Source organism: Manacus candei, unplaced genomic scaffold (genome assembly GCF_025592945.1).
Source record: "Manacus candei isolate 608988 ecotype Guabito, Panama unplaced genomic scaffold, ASM2559294v1 h1tg000126l, whole genome shotgun sequence".
Taxonomy (NCBI): Eukaryota; Metazoa; Chordata; class Aves; order Passeriformes; family Pipridae; genus Manacus; species Manacus candei.
The window spans coordinates 1781251-1801121 of record NW_026138174.1 but is presented as its reverse complement, the minus strand read 5'-3'; the positions used below and the strand labels follow the sequence as shown (position 1 = coordinate 1801121).

The following is a 19871-nucleotide window of genomic DNA, read 5'->3' as shown; positions in this document are numbered from 1 at the left end:
CCCAGCAGCACTTCAGATGTTTTGTCCCTTGCCTGGCTGCCATCAGTCCATCCACACACCGATGTCATTAATGGATACAAAGACTGAGGGATCTATATTGTCTCATCAGCAGAGAAAAGGAGGGAAAGCAGGGAAGGTGACCGAGTGTGAGAGCCTTGGTGATGGTACTATGTGGTGCTTAGCTTGGGAATGTTCAGTGGCTATTGCACTACATGGTGCACCATAGTTAGAGGGATGATTTTGGCTCTCCAGCCTATTAAAAGGCCATAAAGAAGCTATTCTTCCCTTTAAGACTGTTCAGTAAGTTCAGAATTTTTTCAGTAAAGTTACAACTTGTGTGTTGGTCATTTCAGAGCTCTTTACCACAGGAAAGCACATAAGATTCAATTTTTGGGGACTTCGTTCACAGCCACGTGATAAAATATTTGAATTTTGAGATTTTTTTTCTAACAGGAGTTGAACATACTTGCCAAAATTACCAACTGCCTGCTTCCTGCTTGTTTCCTGGCTTCCAAGAAAGCTGCTGCTGCCTGTGCAACAGAGCATAGACCTTATATTTGAAAACTGCCAGGAGGAAAAATTCTTTTTGTGGTTCAGATCTTGGAAGGTAAGTACTAAAATGATATCTTGCAACCTGATCTGAAGTTGCTCTAGTCCTTTGCTCATGGTGCCTGCAAAACTTTATTGTGACAGCATCCTGGGTTATCAACCTTAGCTTTTTTCCTACATGTGAAATTTGTAGCTGACAGTAAACACACATGCTTGCCATCCATCATCCTACTGCTTCTTCCATCCAGAAGAGGCTGAGTGTGCCACAGCCTGCATCAAGTACAGTTGCCAGTACCAAAAATAAATGGTAAAAAGCATTCTGTGAAGGCCCGAAGCTCAGAGCAGGTGACCAGAGGAGTGAGGTGGGTCTGTCCATGGGGCTGGAGCGTGATGTGGGTTTTCAGGAGCCCAGCACATCACCATTCTTCTCAGGTCTGCAGTTCTTCTCTCTGGGAAGAAAAACCAGTTATGCATCTGTTGCAAATGCCCATGTTTCTGCCCATTGTACTCCGAAGGGGTTTTCCTGCTGTACAAAGGCCTCCAAAGGAACCATGAGGCTGCTGGAGCCAGTCCTGCCAGCTGAATCACAGAATCACAGAATGGTTTGGGTTGGAAGAGACTTTAAATATCACCTAGTTCCAACCCCTGCCATAGGCAGGGAACCTTCCACTATCCCAGGTTGCTCAGAGCCCCATCCAACCTGGCCTTGAACACTTCCAGGGATGGGGCAGCCACAGCTTCTCTGGGCAACCTGTTCAGGGCCTCACCACCCTCAAAGGGAAGAATTTCTCCCTACTCGCTAATCTAAACCTACTCCCATTCAGTTTGAAGCCATTTCCTCCTATCCTATTGCTGCATGACTTTGTAAAAAACTCTCTCTCCATCCTTCTTGTAGGCTCCCTTCAGGAACTGGAAGGAAATCCTCCAGCAAAATGCTCCACATTGACAAAAGAGGTGTTTCCACTGTGGGCCCCACGAATCTGAGCAAATGCCATCAGCTCCTGTCGCCACTGGAGTTCACTGGTACTCAGCCTTACATGACTTGAGACAGGAACATAAGGCTCATAAAGAAATATGGTTGTGGGGGGTGGAGGAATATATTAGTAAGAGTGGTAGATACTGCATGCATGAGAAATTCATACAGGGAGCTAAGTAGGCCTTGAAGAGGTTTTTTTGTTTCCTCTCAGTTGTTCCACTGCTGATTTTCCTTTTTTTTTCCTTTTTTTTTTTTTTTTGGCTAGGGGGAAACCTTTCAAGTCTATTCAGATTTAACAGTTGAAGCATAGTATTCCTCAGACAGAAATGTGTGTGGGTCACTGGCACGCCCCTTAGTGCTATAAACTTTTTGCTTCTTCCCTAGTGGGAGAGCTGTTCAAAAAGAAGGTGGCAGAAATTCTCTTCACAATATTGGATTAACATCTTGCTAAAGGACATAAATTATTTTCACCACTTAGTGGAAAACAATAAAAAAACCTGTTTCTTTGCACTCACAGGAGAGAGCCTTTAGCAAAATTCTCCCAAAAAGCTGAGAGACAGAAGTGCTTTATTCAGCTTCCATTACTGGAAGTTGAAGATCAGAAAGCACCACTGCCTTCTTTTTGGTCATGCCTTGCATTAGATGATTAGCCCTAACAGGTGAGCTGTTATAATTTCCAGAAGAAGAGTTTTTAAGGGCATGCTGATGGCCAAATTCCTCATCTTGCAATTTTGCATCTCTTAGATCTAAATGGATCATTTTCCTAACTCCTTTCCTAAGCCTTTGCTACAGGAGTTAATTTTCTTTGAATAAAGCACAGAAACTTCTGGAGAGACCAAGTGAACCCAGTCTGTGGTGAGCAATAGCAGGTGAGAGCAGATCAGGAGCATTTATCATAGAATCATAGAACAGTTTAGGTTGAAGGTGACATTGGAGATCATCTAGTTTCAAAAAGATTCAAAGATTATCTTATTCCAACCCCCTGCCATGGGCAGGGACACCTTCCACTAGACCATGTTACTCCAAGCCCCATCCAACCTGACCTTGGACAATTCCAGGGATGGACCATCCACAGCTTCTCAGGGCAACCTGTGCCAGTGCCTCACCACCCTCACAGGGAAGAATTCTTCCTAGTATCTAATCCAACCCTACTCTCTTCCTCTTTGAAGCCTTTGATCACTTTATAAGGGAGATCTATGCTTTCATTGGATATGAGCTCTTCATCTGAAATGTCTGGGTGTTTGTACATGCAAATGAATCAAAATGATGTATACATTTGAGGGGGAGGAAATCAAGTAATATTAGAGGTCTTACAGATTTAGAAATGTTATCCTGTCTTCTTTAACTTTGTTGAGTGACAGATAGGCTTGTGAAAGCCTAAATCTTCATGTGCAATATAAGTTGTGAAAACAGTGTGTGTCATACAATGTACAGACGTGGGCTGGGCTGAAATTGCACACATAACCTTATTTTGGGCATTTCCTTATCAGTGAATGTTTGATATTGGCATTTTGGTTTGAGAAGGAAGTCTCACATATTTCACAAATAAATGAGATGGGAACAGGAGTGGTCTCATCACGTGCCTGTATTGCTGGTGCTGGAGTAGCATCATTGCTATTCATTCATTCCCTCATTCCAGCAAGCTGGGTGCTGGAATAGCAGCACTGGCAGCATTGTCTATGAGACAGAGTAGGATGGGATGCACCCTTTGGTGCTTAGTGTGGCTTTACCACAAAGCTCAAAAAATGACCATTAAGAGGCTGTGCATAGGTGTCTACCTGGGAGCTACATGCCCAGGCTCCTACAGGGCAGTGGAGGATGGTTCACTTCACCTTTTACTGCCACTTGAGGTGCCTTACTGCACTTTACCTGACCTCCAGCAGTTGGTCTGGAAGGTCTCAGATCTCCCATATCTACCTGAGCCATTGCAGGATATCTGAGCCACCCCCACAGGGACAGTAGATGTAACCCAGGGCTAGCTGTAGATCCTTGTCCTTCTGCAGGAATACCTGTGAGCCAGGCAGGACAGCCCAGGGTCTCTAAAATGGCTCTGGATGCCCCTGCTGAGGCAATGGAACCCTGCCTGGGAGTCCCACCTGAAGCACAACTGCTCTCTCTGCTCAGCTGATTGAACCCAGCGTCCCTCTGGCAGCACTGGGGAAGTACTGACTGCAGCAAACCTGGTCTCCAGACAGTGGGCCACCCTTGGGTCAGGTGAAGGTGGCTGCAGTGTCCCCCAGCTTCCTTGCCCCTGCCCTCCTCTCCTTCCAGTCAACATGTTCCCACTGCAATTTCTTTGGCCCACTTGGCTTTCACTCCCCAGGATTTTCTGTAGCAGCCTCACGGTTTCAAATAAAGCCATAGAATCACAGAATGCTAAAGGTTGGAAGGGACCTTAAACAACACCTACTCCCAACCCCCCTGCCATGGGGCAGGGGCACCTTCTACTAGACCAGGCTGCTCAAGGCCTTATCCAAGTTGGCCTTGGACACTTCCAGGGATGGGGCAGCCACAGCTGCTCTGGGCAACCTGTGCCAGGGCCTCACCACTCTCACAGTAAAGAATATCTTCCTAATATCTAATGTAAATTCCTCCTTTTTTCATTTGAGCCCATTACTCCTCGGCCAGTCACTACAGTTCCTGATGAACAGTCCCTCTCCAGCTCCCTTGCATCCTCTTCAGATACTGGAAGGTTGCTCTGAGGTCTCCACACAACCTTCTCTTCTCCAGGCTGAAGAGCACAACTTTCTCAGCCTGCCTTCATAGGGGAGGTGCTCCAGTCCTCTTATCAACTTTGTGGCCCTTCTCTGGACTTGGTCCAATAGTTCCATGTCCATCTTATATTGGGGGCACCAGAACTGTGCACAGCATAGTCCCCTGTCAGCTCCTCCCTTGGCGTCCTGACTCAGCCCTTTCACACCTCCCTGCTCTGTCTCCAGGTCCCCTCCCCAGTCATTCCCACCTGTACTGACATACTCTCCTCTCCTCTGTACCCCTGCAGGGTGCTCCCAGCATCTCACTAAAACCCCTGCACCCTGCTCTGCCTGAGGACCTGCCCCGATCCCTGAACGCACCCTTGAGTCACACGTGTCCATGCAACATAACTCATCTGTGACAAATATGAGCTAAGCCCTGTGTGGCACAAGAGGAGCAAAGCAACAACCAGAGATGGAGGAACAGGGCAAAACCAGACCTCCATCTGTTCATGTATCCAGTCCAGGAAGGAAGTAGTTCGGCTGTAGACACCCGGCTTGTTCTTTTCTGCACAGCCCACTCCGAAACTGGTGGTCCCCACCAACTTCCAGATACTCATATCTTCACATGCTAAAGGGCCCCCACTGTCTCCCTGGAGGACAAAGAATTAAAACAAACGTCAACGCCCCAGAAAATGAGGGGAATATCCTTGGGAAGGTAGGGGAGAGACTAATTCAAAGTAATTCAAAGTTTCTTGTTTCTACCCTATTCCGTGTCCTGGGAAAAGCATATGCTACAGTAGAAGTTGGGAGACTTTTGAGATGTGTATTAGATCATATTTTTCTTTCCCTGGTTCATGGCTATTGAGCTGAGCTGAGCCCAGGGTTGCAACAACAAGCTCACATCTCACCTCCTTGCCTGCCTGCTCCCACATTCTTTTCCAGCCCTTCTCAGACATTTTGCTAAGCCAATATTACTCAGCGGACTCACAACTAAGTACTGAAAACTCTCTTTTTTGTTTTCTCTGCCCTATGAGCATCAGAGCCAGCACAACAACAGGAAAAAAGGGAATTTGTAACAAGCCTCTCCCAGTGGTGAGTAGGGCTCCCTGTGTCACGTGGAGCTGTGTGCTGAGCACGCTGCCTTTGGGCAGCAGTCCCAGGCAGAGCGATGTGCTGGTGCCAGGTACCTTGTTGGGGGGGTTATGTGCAAACACAGGGTTAAAGGAAGATCTATGCACCCACTGCCTTTGCTTTATTTTGTCCCTTGCATGACTGAGACCGAGCAAATCGGAAAACATGAAGTTCACAGAATCACAGAATGGTTTGGGTTGGAAAGGACATTGAAGATCATCTAGTTTTAACCCCCTTGCTGTGGGCAAGGACACCTTCTAACAGAAATTCCTCCCCAGCCCTTGCTCCATGACTAGTTAGGCGAGTCCACATCAGTTTGGATGTGAATGAGACGTGGCATAAGATTGGCACCATCGTGACTTTGACAGTGATTTGGAATCATCATCAATCTCTGTTGTGAAGGATGCTCTGCTTCACTACTGCTTTGAACCTCCCTCCCCCAAAGTCATCACTAGCCCTCTGAGTTACTCAAACACCTCTCCCTTTCTTCCTTCCCCTCTCACTGCTCTTTTCAAAATCACACATTTCTGCTTCTCTATTGAGACACGTGTTGGCTGCTTTTCCCCACGGGCTTTCCACACCTGGCAGGTCTCTGGAGCTGCTCACAGTGCAGGGAAGTGCAACCCAGCACAGTGCAGAGGCCACAGCCAAGGCAAAGAAAGGATGGCACCATGCTGCAGCACATGCAACTAATCAAAATATGCCCTAAGTAAATTTTTCTTCAGAAGTAGCAGATAAAGTCCACTGAAGAAACATAAAAAGGAAATTGTAGTATGTGAACGCAGGCACAGTCAGTGACTGATAATCGCAGTGAGCAGAATAAATGGCACAAACCCAAATGTTTGCCCAAGAAAAGCCTGGGAGTGCCTTCTGATAACTTATCACTCATGTTTTTCCATTGCTGGTGTTAATGAGCACAGTTGCAGTTTGGAAACTTCCATACCTGGCAGGTGTCCACCCCTCCCTTTAGGAAACCAGCACAGAGCATTGAAGAAGTTATGATCCCACCGTAGACATCCCTGTGATTGCAAATTGCATTGGAAATCAGAGGAACACCTGCATAATTCATGGTGTCAGATGTATCACCTGTTAAAAAAAAAGGAGAAAAAAAAGAAAAAAAAACTTTCCGCCCTTGAAAATAATCACCATTTGTAAACAGAATATGTTTTAGTATACAAAGAATTGGCAAGCAAGGATCAAAGAAATACAGTTAAAATGACAACAGACAAGTAAGGTAACTTGGTGTCTCATCACTTATAGAATACAGTAACTATCCACTCTATAGAGCTGTGAACTATCACAGTGTATAATAAAATCTGTTCATTATATATTTCCACTTCAAACTAGACAATCAATGACAGTAATGAACTAAAAAAACTGGTTGAACATTGCCTGCAATACTAGTGCCAAAATTAATTTCAAAGTCATTGCCTGTTCTGCTAGTCAACGAATCATCTGCAAACATCTGGTTTCTTTTATAAGTATGTATTTTATTTTATTTTATTCTGAGCCTGAACAGATCATTGCCACAAATGGAAGTATTTGCACATTGCCTATTGTCAGATCAGAGCTGACTTTTTATGTGGCAAGCCTTGTTTTCATTTTCTCCCCACCTTTCACTGTTATCTGTAGATCAGGTAACACTCTGTTCTTGTTCTCTGAACAAGGGAACACGTTAAATGACACAAACGAGGAATGATAAAGAACAATTACCTGAGAATTCACGTCTTTTCACATGAAAGTGATCCAGTGTAAATTATTGATTAACATGACCTGTGAGTCATGGTAATAAAAAAAAAAAATAATTCCCTTTTCTTTCTCACGTTATTCACAGATCCAATTTCTGCATCACCCAACCTGCCTGAAAATGTAGGGATGGTCAATTCTTGCATTCTTGCTGTGTTTTCTGTGCTTGAAGTTATAAAGAGCCCAGCCTCTCTGTTTCAGAGGATGTGCTCGTCCATTCCTCGTGATAAATGTTTCTACACAATTTTTGCAGTTCAGGATGACCATAAAATTTAGGAATATGTATTCTTTCTCCCCCTTCCCACCCCACTGATATTCCAGAAAATTAAACATTGAACAATGCCCCAACCAAGTCCTGTATTTACTGTGGGTAAGATGTTTATATGTAGTGTAATCAGCAGCAGACCATTTAAAATACCTCCTTCCACAGTTGCTCCCCATCCTGATACCCAACACATTTTCCCTGCTGGGAAATGTTCGCCATAATTAGGCAGACAAATTGGTTCTATGTGACCTATTTAAAAAAAAAAAAAAAGAGAGAGAGAGAGGAGAGAATTGCTTTTTATAATTTAGCAAAAAAAAAAATTATGCCTCAGAAAAACTGGAAGATTTGGCTCTCAGTGAAGCTGTTATGAACACCACCCACTCCCCACATAAATAGCCTGGCAGTTTATCAGGTCTCTTGTCTCATGGCCAATATGAGGGGTTTGAAACAACACCCACGCCGGGCCCAATGAGTTTTGAGTATGAAGCAGCAGAAGGAGATGTCAGAAGGTCAGTAAATTGAAGAAAGAGCAAACACAAAATGCACGGTGTGGGCAGCTGATGGGCAGATCAGGGGCCCCACGGCACGACTGCTCTGGTGAGACAAGGAGCTGTGCATTCCCTGTGCTCTTCTGAAAGGGCAACCAGACACCCCAGGGGGCTCTTTGCTCCCCACCCATCAGCTCACGGAGTTCCTGTGTCTCTGTGCTCTGGGTTATGGGATGTCATGCCATATAATCAGTTTTTGATCCTTGCAAGGACAAACTGGTGTGTCAAGATGAGCCAGCGCTGAGTAAAGGGAGGGAAAATACAATGTATTACTGGGCAGTTCCAAGTGGTTCAGTTCTCCACAGTGGCCCCAGCTCAAACATCAAGCCCCCAGCATGGACCATCCAAGCCCCCTGGGGCATGGTGGGTATCTCTCTCAGGTGCTGTTCTTGGCAGCCTCCCAAACTTATTCCCGAGCAAAAGAAAACAGCATCAACTGAGATATAAACCAGAACAAAATCAAACTTAATTTTCATTAAATGTGAAAGTTTAAAGTATTACACGAGAATTGATTTTGGAATTGACAATCTAGATGTGTCAGAGAGCACCTGCTCCCCTTTGCAGAGAGCTCACTGTGACTAGGAGGCATTGGCAGGCAATCCTGTAAATTCATTCAATATTATTATATATTATTTCAACTCAGTGTTTCAGGTGCAGGTAGCATCCTGCTGAGAAAATAAAAGTAGTTTTAATTTAAAAACATAACTATATTTGAACTGCCTTTTCTCCTCTTTGAGATTCATGCTTGATTTTCAGCTTTGGACACTGCTGGATATCCCGATACTCACAGAAGGGACATGATAAAAATCTCTGTGACCTTCAAGTAAAATGAGGCAGGGCGTTTATTTTAGATAGGAAAAATATTTAGAAATAATAAAGTTAATGTTTGCCTATTATTAAATGCCTTCAGTAAATCAATACTGGGGTGGACTGGGAACACTTTGCAGCACGTTGTTGCTGTCCATGCCTGGAGAGGGAGTACAGAGGAGTTCCTGATACAGGTCAGGGTGGTTTGGTGGTTTCTGCTGGTGTTGTCTGAACAGGAATCACTGCCTTGCCATCACAGCAGCAGTCTGGCCACATCTACACTGCACATCTCTCATTGATTTTAGAGGGGATGGGAATCCACTCCACTGTCCTGGGGCAGGCATGGGCATCAACAGAAGTTTCCCTGTCTGTACCAGGAGAGACCCTTCTTTCTTTTAGCTGGAAAGGTGAGAAAGTCTAGTGAAAGCTAACAGAGATAATTACCATTGAGAGCAAGTGGTGCTGCCAGTTTCATCAGGGCTATATCATTTCCCATTGTCTTGGGTTTATAATTTCGATGGTATATGATTTTTTCCACTGAATAGGGGTGAACCTGGGTGTCTTGCTGAGTCACAAAACCGACCTGCACGCTCCATGAGCTCGGCAAGTACAGGCTGAAATAAAGATGTAGAAGACAGTGAAAAACCTTCAAGAAAACCCTCAGGTTTTCTAGTTGTCCTCTGAGCTTATGGACCACATAAAACTCTACACTCAAATAGCTCTCGTCTGCTGTATTTGCTTACCTGTCCATTAATATTGGCTATGTTTTACACCTAACTTTTAAAAATGTAGAAACGATGACTAATCTTATTAAGACATTGGGTCACTGATATATTATCTGTGCAGATATCTGTATATTTCCACAAATACATGAGAGTTTTGCTTTAGCCCAGCTGTCTGACCTTCTATGAGACCCCACAGCTGCTGCTTGTCATATCACTCTGCTCAGCCATACCCCCCCCCCCACTTGTGGCAAGGCATTTTTCAAGGAGAAACTTTCCTTCTGGAAGGTGTTTCTGCCCCCAGTTCATGAGTAAGCACACCTTTCAGCTTCCAGCACATGAGCAGCTCCTCTTCTCCTGGTTTCACCCCACTGGCATAGCAGAACAGCTGGGAAAAGGCTCCAGGGATGCTGGTTGTGTTGCCAGCTCCCATCCCCATCAGCCTTTAAACACATCATGACCAACTGGGTTGTGGGGGACAGAGCCAAGGGCAAAAGTCCTAAAATGCTTAATTCCTAAGTAATTATTCTTATGGCAACACAGGGCTCTAAATAGGATCTAGTAGTGGGATTTGTCTGTCCCATCCTTTCTCTTTACTGAATTTAAAAACACACTAGAGGACTTGCTCAGAAGAAGGCATCCATGTTGTAGGTGCTTAAAAGTGGTCAGGAAAATCCCATTTTAGCTGTCTAAATGTCTTTGGTGAAAGTGACCTGGAGTTTATAAGGGCAAGAAGAGCTCTCCTGCACTATTAGCATCAAACAAGACTGTAAACCCAGACAGCTTATTATAAATATGAGAGGGCAATGTTTGTCAAGAAGATGAATTTAAACTTCACAAAGAAGATGAGTTTAAATTACTGTTTATCATCTATTTACAACTATAAGACCTCTTCAAACTGCATGAAAGGGAGCAGTGAGTATGTGGCAAAGGCTACAAAGCTCTGACTAACAACCACTGATTGATCCTGTGACCTTGAAAAATGATTTTTTTTTTTATTTTGGAGCTACAGTGGATCAGAGGAGCCAAATACAAATTCCTCTTGAGCTGCTAACTCGTATACAATGTACAGAAATTGCAGATCAGGATACTTAAAATCTTAAATGTGGTTGTAAGCTGATTTCCCACAAAGCTGGGAGTGACCAGAACACCTGAAAACAGGGGGTCTGGACTGGGATCACTTCTAGGGGAGGCTTTTTTTAAATAAAGACTCGTGTGACAAGAGAGAGAGATGGCTCAAATGTTATGGAGCCCAGGAAGCAAGGATAACCCAATCCTGCAGTTTGTTTTTAGGAGACAGCGGGGTGCATTAGTGGCGGCCCCACACGCAGTGGGACACCCCGAGCGGGGGGATTTGGATTTGGGGACTCACTCGTAGACGCAGTGGGCGGCCGTGAGGATCCAGCGCGGGGTGATGACGGAGCCCCCGCAGAGGTGGTGCCCCTGGAACTGCAGGCTGACCTGCCAGGGCCACTGCCGGGGGGACGAGGCGTTGCCCCCCACGATCCGCGGCCTGTAGCTGGCCCGTGTCCCGCACGCTGCCGAGAACCAAAGGTTACGGTCCGTGGAGGAAACATAGACCTGGTTTTGGTCACCTTCAGCCCCTCCTCTGGGAGGCTGGGAGGTCTCTGCAGCCAGACCATCCCCATCCCAACCCCACCAGGCTGTGGCAGCTCCCAGGAGTTTATCCTCCTCCCTCCCATCCCTGCAGCATCGTTCGTGGCCTGGAGGCTGTGGGGGTCAGGTCTCTCCCCTGCAGGGAGTGCTCAGCTGAGCTGTAAGACCCACTGCTCTGCCCTTCTTACATGCAAAGGTCCCACACAGGCAGGCTGAAGCATCTCCTCTCCCCTGGTGATGATTTTGCTGTTGTATTTTGATTTTTTTATATAGATGACATGGAAAAGTGTGAGATGAAAGCTCAAATGTTAAGGCAGAATTTCCCTTTCCCTGAAGAGGTGGCAAAGAGTAGGAATAACAGTATCAGTCCAGGGACTCAACTCACAATTTTTAGATGCCTACTTCCTACTGGGATTCTCACTAAAATACTCCTGCTATCTGATGCTCCCAGTCTGCACTGCCAGACTATTTTCACTTGCTGAAATTCTTTCAAATTTTACTCAAGAAATATAATTTTTCTTTAGCGTGATAAACTGATAGTACAGTATGCCCTGAGCACAGAATTCCTCCCAGCTCTTGACATGCAGCAGATAAAGAAGGACAGAGAACAGTTTCTATTTTCATTTTCATCTTTCCTGGTCCTTACCTAAGCATTTTAAGATGATCACATTGCCAGAAGTGCACTCTTCTCTGAGATGAAAAGACAATGCAACATTAGTTCCATTTCACAAATACTGGGTTTAGGGTTTTTTTCAGCATTATGTCATTTTCCTGTGCACATAAATATAAGTAACTCAAACATTGAAAGAGGTACAAAGCCATGAACTCATCCGACCTAATTAGGGCATTAAACTGAAATACTTAAGTCAGGAGCTTGGCCACCACCAGGAGCCTGCAGACCATATGCTGCCCTGCTGAAGAGTGGTTCACTCTTCCATGAAGGAAGGCTCATCAGCAGTTTTCAACATGTGATCTATAGTCTCCTTGGATCCATAGCTTCCTTCTCAGTGGAAGGTAACTAAGAAAAACAAGCATCTGTCAGGAGGAAGAAATGGACCATAAAGGGTTCATAAACCCACTGGGAAATATATAAGGATCTGTAAACCAAAACAAACTGCTTCATAATGGAAAAAGATAAGTGCCTGGTGTCTATCCATTTGCAAAAATGGGATCTTGGGACAAATAGTCTCTTCAAATAGCTCATTTGAAAGCTTTTGTTGATTTTAATGGGTCTTGGATCAGACTCAATTCATATTCCAGCAAGACTGATGCTGAATCTTGGTCTATGATGCATAACACCACCAACCCCTTATGAAGTACTACACGCCTGAAAAAATAGCAAGAATCCCAAACTATTAGTAATTCCCCTTTTATTGACTTCTCTCTTTCTGTCAGGAGGAAGGAGCTAAGGCATACCTGAGGTTTGTTGCATTGTGCAGGGATGTCACTTGATCAGCTGAAAACCATTGGCTGAGGGATACAAAATGTCTTTGAAACTGTTTTTCGACCGCTGCCACGGGCAGGTAACCTGAACTCACGTAACTGCAAATAAACCATAAACACAGCTCCCTCAGACAGCATTTCAGCAATCTGTTTAAATAATTCAGCAGTCCCACTGATGAAAACCCAGCGTAGCAACCACAATAATCAGACTCTGACACTCGATAAGGTAATTCTATCCTCCCCCTATGCTTCTTACAACATGCATGTATTTCTTACATAATCATGTGTGGAAGCCACACATGCTGAAATGCATTTAACTGGCAGAGAAAGTAAATTTTAATTCTAGTATTGCAACAATGCTTTTTATTGTAAGTGGTTGGCACATTTCCTGAGGCACTGACAAGCTCATTGTTTCCTTTTCCTAGAATTATGTTTTGCAGCAGGGAGGATGAATAATTTGTAATTTTCTCTTGTCTTCATTGTTGAACAACTGAGAGGCATTTTGTCCTAAAGGCAACAAGAGTTTATTCAAAGAGGCTTTATAGTGCTAACTACATTGTGCAGAAATTAGAATGATGCTGTTGTAAGAAACAACAGCACATCATGGCAAATCACGACTTCCAACTCTTTCTCAGTTTTATGAAAGTTTGTGAAAGAAAGGGTGCTTTCTCAGGAATGGGGTCAATCCAGCAATAACCACGTCACCAGGTTCTTTTGTAATTGTAAGGTGGACCTTAAATCCTACCAGATGTCATGACATGACTTGTACATACAAATTTTATACAGAGGAAGTAAAAGAAATGGAAAATGCTCATATGATTTTTGTGCCTCCCCACGGGCTGTAAGCTACTGGAGTGACAGACAGGATTCAGGCACTTGCACCCCACAGGCAAGATTTAACCAAACCACTGTATTCAGCCATCATGCAGGATTTGTAGCAGTAATAAAAGCCATTTGCAGTGCCCAATTATTCAGGACTATTTCCCACATCATCTCAAATCTCAGTGTGAATCTCACAAATGTGAATTGTTAAGACATTTTTCTTTTAAAGAATGAGCTAATACAAGGTTTCATTAAAAACACTGAAAACATCAGAGTTTGTTCAAAATGCCAAATACAGTTTCTGGCATTTGCTGTTCATACCTTGAGAACCCCAGGTGTTTGCAGGTAGTATTTCCATACTCTGCTCTCCAGTCGTCAGAGCAGACTGTTCTCCAGGATCCAGAAGTGAACACTTGCAGCACTGCCTTCTTGCCACTCAACCTGACTTTGAGATTCAGGAGAAGAGAAGCCTGAGTGAGTTGTGAAGATGAACCATCAGTCACACAACAGGTACACAAGAGGTACTCAGCAGCATCAATGCACCACCGTGGTATCTGTGTTTTCTAGCTCACCGAATTTTTACTGCTTGCCTTTTTCATCACTTGGATTCTTTGACAGAATTTTTCTGTGCTTTTTTTTTCCTCCCCATGAAGGAAGGGAACCTTCCCTAATGTTCTAGCTGAGCTAGAACCACCAGGAGAAAAACATCTCATGGGAATGGGTAGGGAATGCCAGCTCTAATACAGGTGGAGAAGGCTGCCTTGCCCTCCAGCGAGCCTAAGCAATTCTTGCTGACTGCAGTGGGTTGGAGCTGCAGATTCCTGGCAGGAATTTTCTGAGGAAATTTGTGGTCAAGATAAGTGATGAAAGGTGGCTGGCACCTCCTGCACTCCACAGCACAGGCAGAGATGCCCCTGTGCCCAGCTGCCCAGGATTCATCTGGACCTGGGAAAGGCACATCTACATGGTCTCCCTAGGGAGAAGGGAGGCCACGCACGTGGTCACTGCTGAACAGGGGTTTCCCACCTGTCCCCACGAGCCAGTGTTATGGAAAAGCAGAGGTATTGCCACAGGCTCCACAGAGGCCTGAAGGCTGAACATCTTGTGTGGGGTTAGATGGGACCAAAAGCTTGTGGTTCTTTTCATTCCTAGTACCACACAGAGGGAAACTTTTGCTGCCTCCTCACCTGTAGGTACAGGAGCCAGAATTACAAGTGCACTGATCTAAAAACTAGTTATTCTCTTTACTAATATTAGACTCCTTTCTCTCCAGTGGCTGTGAACACCACAAAAATTTTCCATAGCACAGGACAGAGAGGGACCATTTAAAATGGCCCTGTGATGCCCAAAACCATCACAGAGAGAAACTCAGACAGAGGGTATAAATTTCACATGTAGCAGCAAACTCTGCATCACTCTATGTACAAAAGGAAGTTGCTGATGTCTCCCATTACCTTATCCTTTAAGATAATGTCAGGCTTTTACAATCTTCAAAACCAACAGAGTGCAACTGTGTGCCAGTGAATATAGAGTTCTGTATTTATAGAACGTAATGCAGTGCAGTCAAAAAGCATCTGGGCTTCTAACGGAGAAAGATGCCTGATATGGCAGTTGCAATATTTAGGAATCATCACATTTATTTATCTTAAGAGCAGCTTGATTTCTCATGAACTGTAAATCAGTACCTCAGAGAGGTTGTTCCTCTGAAGTGGTGATTTAGATAATCCATCTCTCTCTATCTTTCTTGTCTCAAACTGCCCCAACTCTTTACAGCATGCATCGTGCCAGTGCTACAGGAGGAGGTAGGAGGGATTTAAATCAAATTTAAATTACCACATCTGTACTCATCCTCCCCTTCTTTGCAGTTGAAGACACCATTGCACCTGGCTGATTTCTGGATACACTTAAAGGACGATCGACAGCGAAACTTCCCAATGCAGTTGTATTGGACTAACAAGAATGAAAGAAAACAAGGTGATGCAAACACACCTGGATATTAATTTAACACTTCTGGCTTCCATTATCTGGCCAGATTTCAGTCTGGCTAAGGACAAGGCAACTCCTGTACTCTAGGAACTTTTGAAATAGAACCTGGAGGTTGCTACCTGGTGCTGTTAAACTCATCCATTAGTAATGACTCGTAGGAGGAGTCAGCCTTGCTGTCTGTGCTGACTCCTTCCCAGATCCCTCTACCCAGTTTAAGTTTCACTCCAGGGCAAGTTGCTGCCTGGTACCTCAGTCCCTCAGCAGCCAAGCAAGGACACCCTTGTAAAACAGAGCCAGAGCATGGTCTTCCCAAGGGGATGCCTCAACCTCCTTTGACCTTATCCCTGTTGCAGGTGTGAAGACACATCCACGTATTTGGCCCCCAGTCTTGGGAGGGTCACACTTCCCAGTTGCAACTGAACTCATTCTGCGTTTTCTTCTCCTTTGTAGAAGTTGGTTTTGATAGGGAACAGTTCTTTAATTCTCTGAAAGCAAGCTTAGAGAAGTGAATTACAGGACAAAAGTGTGGTGTGAGCTACCTGGAGCCTCCCCCAGGTTCTAAACTCAGCTCATCACCCGAGGGGAGTCAGTGAAGTTTTACTAGAGAAAGGTTTCCCGGAGCTGTGTGTTCCCCAGTGTTGTAAATATTACACCAATCCTCTCAGGAGTGCCAGGCCTATTTCATCCCTACGTGTAAATAAAATTTAAGGCCATCACATCAACAAGATTTTTTACTTCAGCAAACAAGCTGCAGTAGTAGTTTAATTCCATTCTCAGTAAAAGGCTCATGAAAAATTAAGCATTTGAACGGTTAAGCGAGAACTTAATGAATAACTAATGGCACTCACCACCCAGGCCAATGGCAGCTGCTAGGATTACTGCAAGGAACAAACCACAGATATATGGAAAGTATTTTAGGGAGGCAAAAGCATGGCACATCGAAGGTGGTTCGATATCTCCTGGAAAGCAAATAGAGAACAGCTTCTGTGAAGTTGAACCTAGCTGAGTTTGCAATGAAAAAGATTTCTCTAACATTAAACCAGGTGGCATTAGAACTTCCTGTGTACACTTCATGAGCTGACCTGACCTGGAAGGGTTGGGATCCTCTGTCTCAGGGACTGAGAAGGCTCCAAGTGCTTTGGGGCTGTGGGATGCTCTCAAATACCCCTTCAGCATTTGCCTCGTGAGGGCTCTGAATTGTGCCCCTACAGAGCACCTGGCCTGTCCTCAGTGCAGAGGAGAATGTGAGCTCTAAGTTTTCATTTTCAGGGGTTACATCACACTGTGAGTTTTTCAAGTACATGAGCACCTCTGCTGAAAATGTGAGTCCCGGAACAAAAGTGAAATTCAGACCAGTTTTGTTTGTGCAATCAAACCTGTGTGCAGGGCACACATATCCTCTCTGAAGGCTTCAGAAAGTCAAGTGGACTAATAAATCTTTCAGTGGAAGCAGCAAAGGACAAACTGGTTTGAGTCTCCTCCTTATGACTGTTCTCCTCAGTGATGTCTCCTGACTCTTGCTGGTCCCAGTGCTCCCTTCAACCACAGCCCCAGCTGGATGCTGGGAATCCTGGGAATCCTGGGAATTTTGGGAATTCTGGGATGAGGCCAGAGGCCACATAGCTCTGCCTCATGCACTGGGGAGCTAAGTCCCACATGTGATGCATTCCTCCAAAGATGGGGTAATGGAGACACAATAATGAGTAGGAGGAGCCTACAGGTTCAAACAGAAGCAGGAATATTGGAAAAAAAAAACAGGATTAGCTAGTAAATAGGTGCTCAAGAGAAGTAGGAGGAGATTCATTGGTCTTTTTGGACTTGGAAGCAAGATTAACTGAAAGTTATAGAAAGCTAAATTGGCAAAAAACCAGGATGCCCAAACTGGTCTTGAAAACTGTGTGAAAAAGTGATCTGTTAAAAGTTTTGCCATAAAGGCAAGAAGAGAACTGAGCGATGGCTCAAGGCCGAGTCTTGAGTTTTCAAGTGAAAAAAATATGCATCTAAAGTTAAAATACAGATTGGTAGTAACTGCTGAATACATTTCATGAGCTTGACCTGCTCATAAAGCCAGCCACTGACCTCCATAGTTGACCTGCCATTGTCAATCTGGAAGGCAACAACATATTCCACTGAAAATAATGAACAGTTCACTTGTTTCAAATGTATTCTGATATACAAGGGGCAAACTATGGGGAAATAGCAAACACAGCTACACAGGGACTGGCAGAACCTTTTCTTCAATTTTAGTTCATACTATTCTTCATCCTCTGATTATTCAAGCTTTGAATTTCAGATTGGTAAACATTTGCAATCAGTCAAGGATAAGGAGTGTCTGCCAGGGTTTATAGACTCTCTAGTAAATCCCAGCTTACACAGGCTCCCTCAGGAGAAGCTGAGTAACTAGTTTTGGCAGTGGAATTGGTGCCTGGTATGCCAAAAATCTGAGACAGCTGTAGGAGCTAATGGACCAGAAAATTAAATCTCCATTCTTGAAGCTCAGCCTGCCTCTGTTGAAGCTAATGGTCATTTTGCCATGAAACCTACGGGAAGCAACAAACTCCCAGGCTGCTGTATTGTATATTTGGATTTTGTAATGGACCGATTTCCAGGTTGGTAAAATTTCAAATAAGCCATACAAAAATGTTCCTGAAAAGCCTGGGGAAATGTTTGCTGCGTGGCTGAAGCATGTGAATAATGTGGCTGTGAAAAATGCTTGTGTGTGCAAGCCAACACAAGATGTCATCACTTTACTAAGCTGGCAAACCTCACAGCTGGGGGAGGGAGGTTGGGCTGCTTCTTCCTCTAAGTGATTGTTTTGAGTGGGCAAGCATAGTTTTGCAAGGCTAAATATATGCATTACCCACTTAGATTGCAAAGGTCAAAAAGCTGTGCAATACCCCTACCAGGTCCATCTGCACTGGCGTCCACTCTGGCTTGTGGTATGAAGAAAAATCTTTTGAAGGTAAACTGAATTTGTGGTGCTGGAGGTTCATCTTCTGCAACAGAGATGACTTCAAGACTTCCAGTAGTGGGATTTGTCTCTTGCACCTGACTCAACAAGAGAAAAAAAGGAGAAAGAACATAATCACCTTGTAAAATGTTGTCATAGAATCACAGAATGGTTTGGGTTGGAAGGGACCTTAAAGACCATCCAGTTCCACCCCCCTGCCATGGGCAAAGACACCTTCCACTAGAGCAGGTTGCTCCAAGCCCCATCCAACCTGGCCTTGGACACTTCCAGGGATGGGGCAGCCACAGCTTTTTTGGGCAACCTGTGCCAGTGCCTCACTGCTCTCACATTAAAGAATTTCTTCCTAATACTGAACATAAACACTCTCATAGCCTCCTTTAGGTACTGGAAGGCCACAAACTGGTCTCTCTGGTGTCTTCTCTTCTCCAGGCTGAGCCCCAGCTGTCCCAGCCCATCTCCATAGCAGAGATGCTCCAGCCCTCTGAGCATCTTCGTGTCATCCTCTGGTCTCACTCCAGCGAGGTCCATGTCCTTCCTGTGCTGAGGACCCCAGAACTGGACACAGTACATTGTTATGCAGTTAATGTTAACATGAGGAGCACTTATAATTAATTTACCAGCAAACTATTGAGGTTAATTTTTGTTCATATTTTTCTAAGCACCATATCTACCTGTAATATCTCCCACTGGGGGTGTAAATCCATCCCCTGCTCTATAATTGCAGTAGGAAACAGGAGACTAAAAGGAATATGACAACTGCACAGAACCTGACAGGATCCTCGTTCAGGAGCCCCCGAATTTTACTCCAGTAAACTTTTGATGACTTATCATGCAGTGGAAAAAAACCCCACAATTAAAATGAGCTACACTAGAATTCAGGGGAAATAGATTTGAAATGCTAATTTCTGGCTCTGCACATTGGCAAAAGGGGTCAGATTTTCGAGCTCACAGTGGTGTGAAATGGGTCCAGGTTTGTTAAAGACAGTGCAGCTGTAAAAGCTGCTGTAAAAAACTGCTCTAAAAGCAGCATATTTTCATGGTCATTTCCAGAAAAGGCTTACAATGACAAATTTTAGGCTAAGAATACGTGTTTTATCTGTGACACTATCTTCAAGTCACCTGGAATATCTTTTCACCTTTCAGCAAACAACTGCAATAAGGTTTACGCTCTTTCATTTGATAAAATTACACGTGTATTTCAATGACAATAAACAAAACTTCGTAGAGAACCTGTTAGCACGGTTTTTAAATATTAAAACCAAAAAAAGTCTTCTGACTGGCACATAATTTGCCCATCAGGAGACAAAACAGCATTGTGAAGCAAATTACACGAAAGACGGACGCTGACGTTTCATTCACTTAGAGGCTATCACACGCTCCCAAAACTTCACTCACCTCTTCCTGAGAAGTCATAGCTAAAAGCAAAACTGTTTTCTTTCTTCATTATCAAAAGCAGCCAAAAGGAAATTCTGAGTCTGCTGAGCTGCTCAGCTCTGGGACGGTCTCTGCCGAGCCCCGCTCAGCCTGTTCCGTGCGGCGTTACGGCAGCAGCCCGTGTAACCCAACCTGGTGAGGGGTATCAGGTGGCCTGG

The 19871-nt window shown here is 44.4% G+C and overlaps 1 protein-coding gene across 1 annotated transcript; it reads right to left on the bottom strand.

Annotated features, from left to right (window-relative positions):
* Window positions 1-373: 373 nt before the first annotated feature.
* On the bottom strand, window positions 374-19807 carry TMPRSS3 (transmembrane serine protease 3). The gene is made up of 13 exons (XM_051770841.1): window positions 19675-19807; window positions 18212-18356; window positions 16157-16267; window positions 15156-15272; window positions 13644-13767; window positions 12474-12599; window positions 11704-11747; window positions 10813-10978; window positions 9163-9332; window positions 7517-7612; window positions 6296-6438; window positions 4719-4871; window positions 374-998 (listed from the first exon to the last, which is right to left on the bottom strand). Exons 1-13 carry the CDS (start codon window positions 19690-19692, stop codon window positions 978-980), a joined length of 1434 nt encoding a protein of 477 aa, XP_051626801.1. The 5' UTR covers window positions 19693-19807; the 3' UTR covers window positions 374-977.
* Between the last annotated feature and the right edge of the window lie 64 nt (window positions 19808-19871).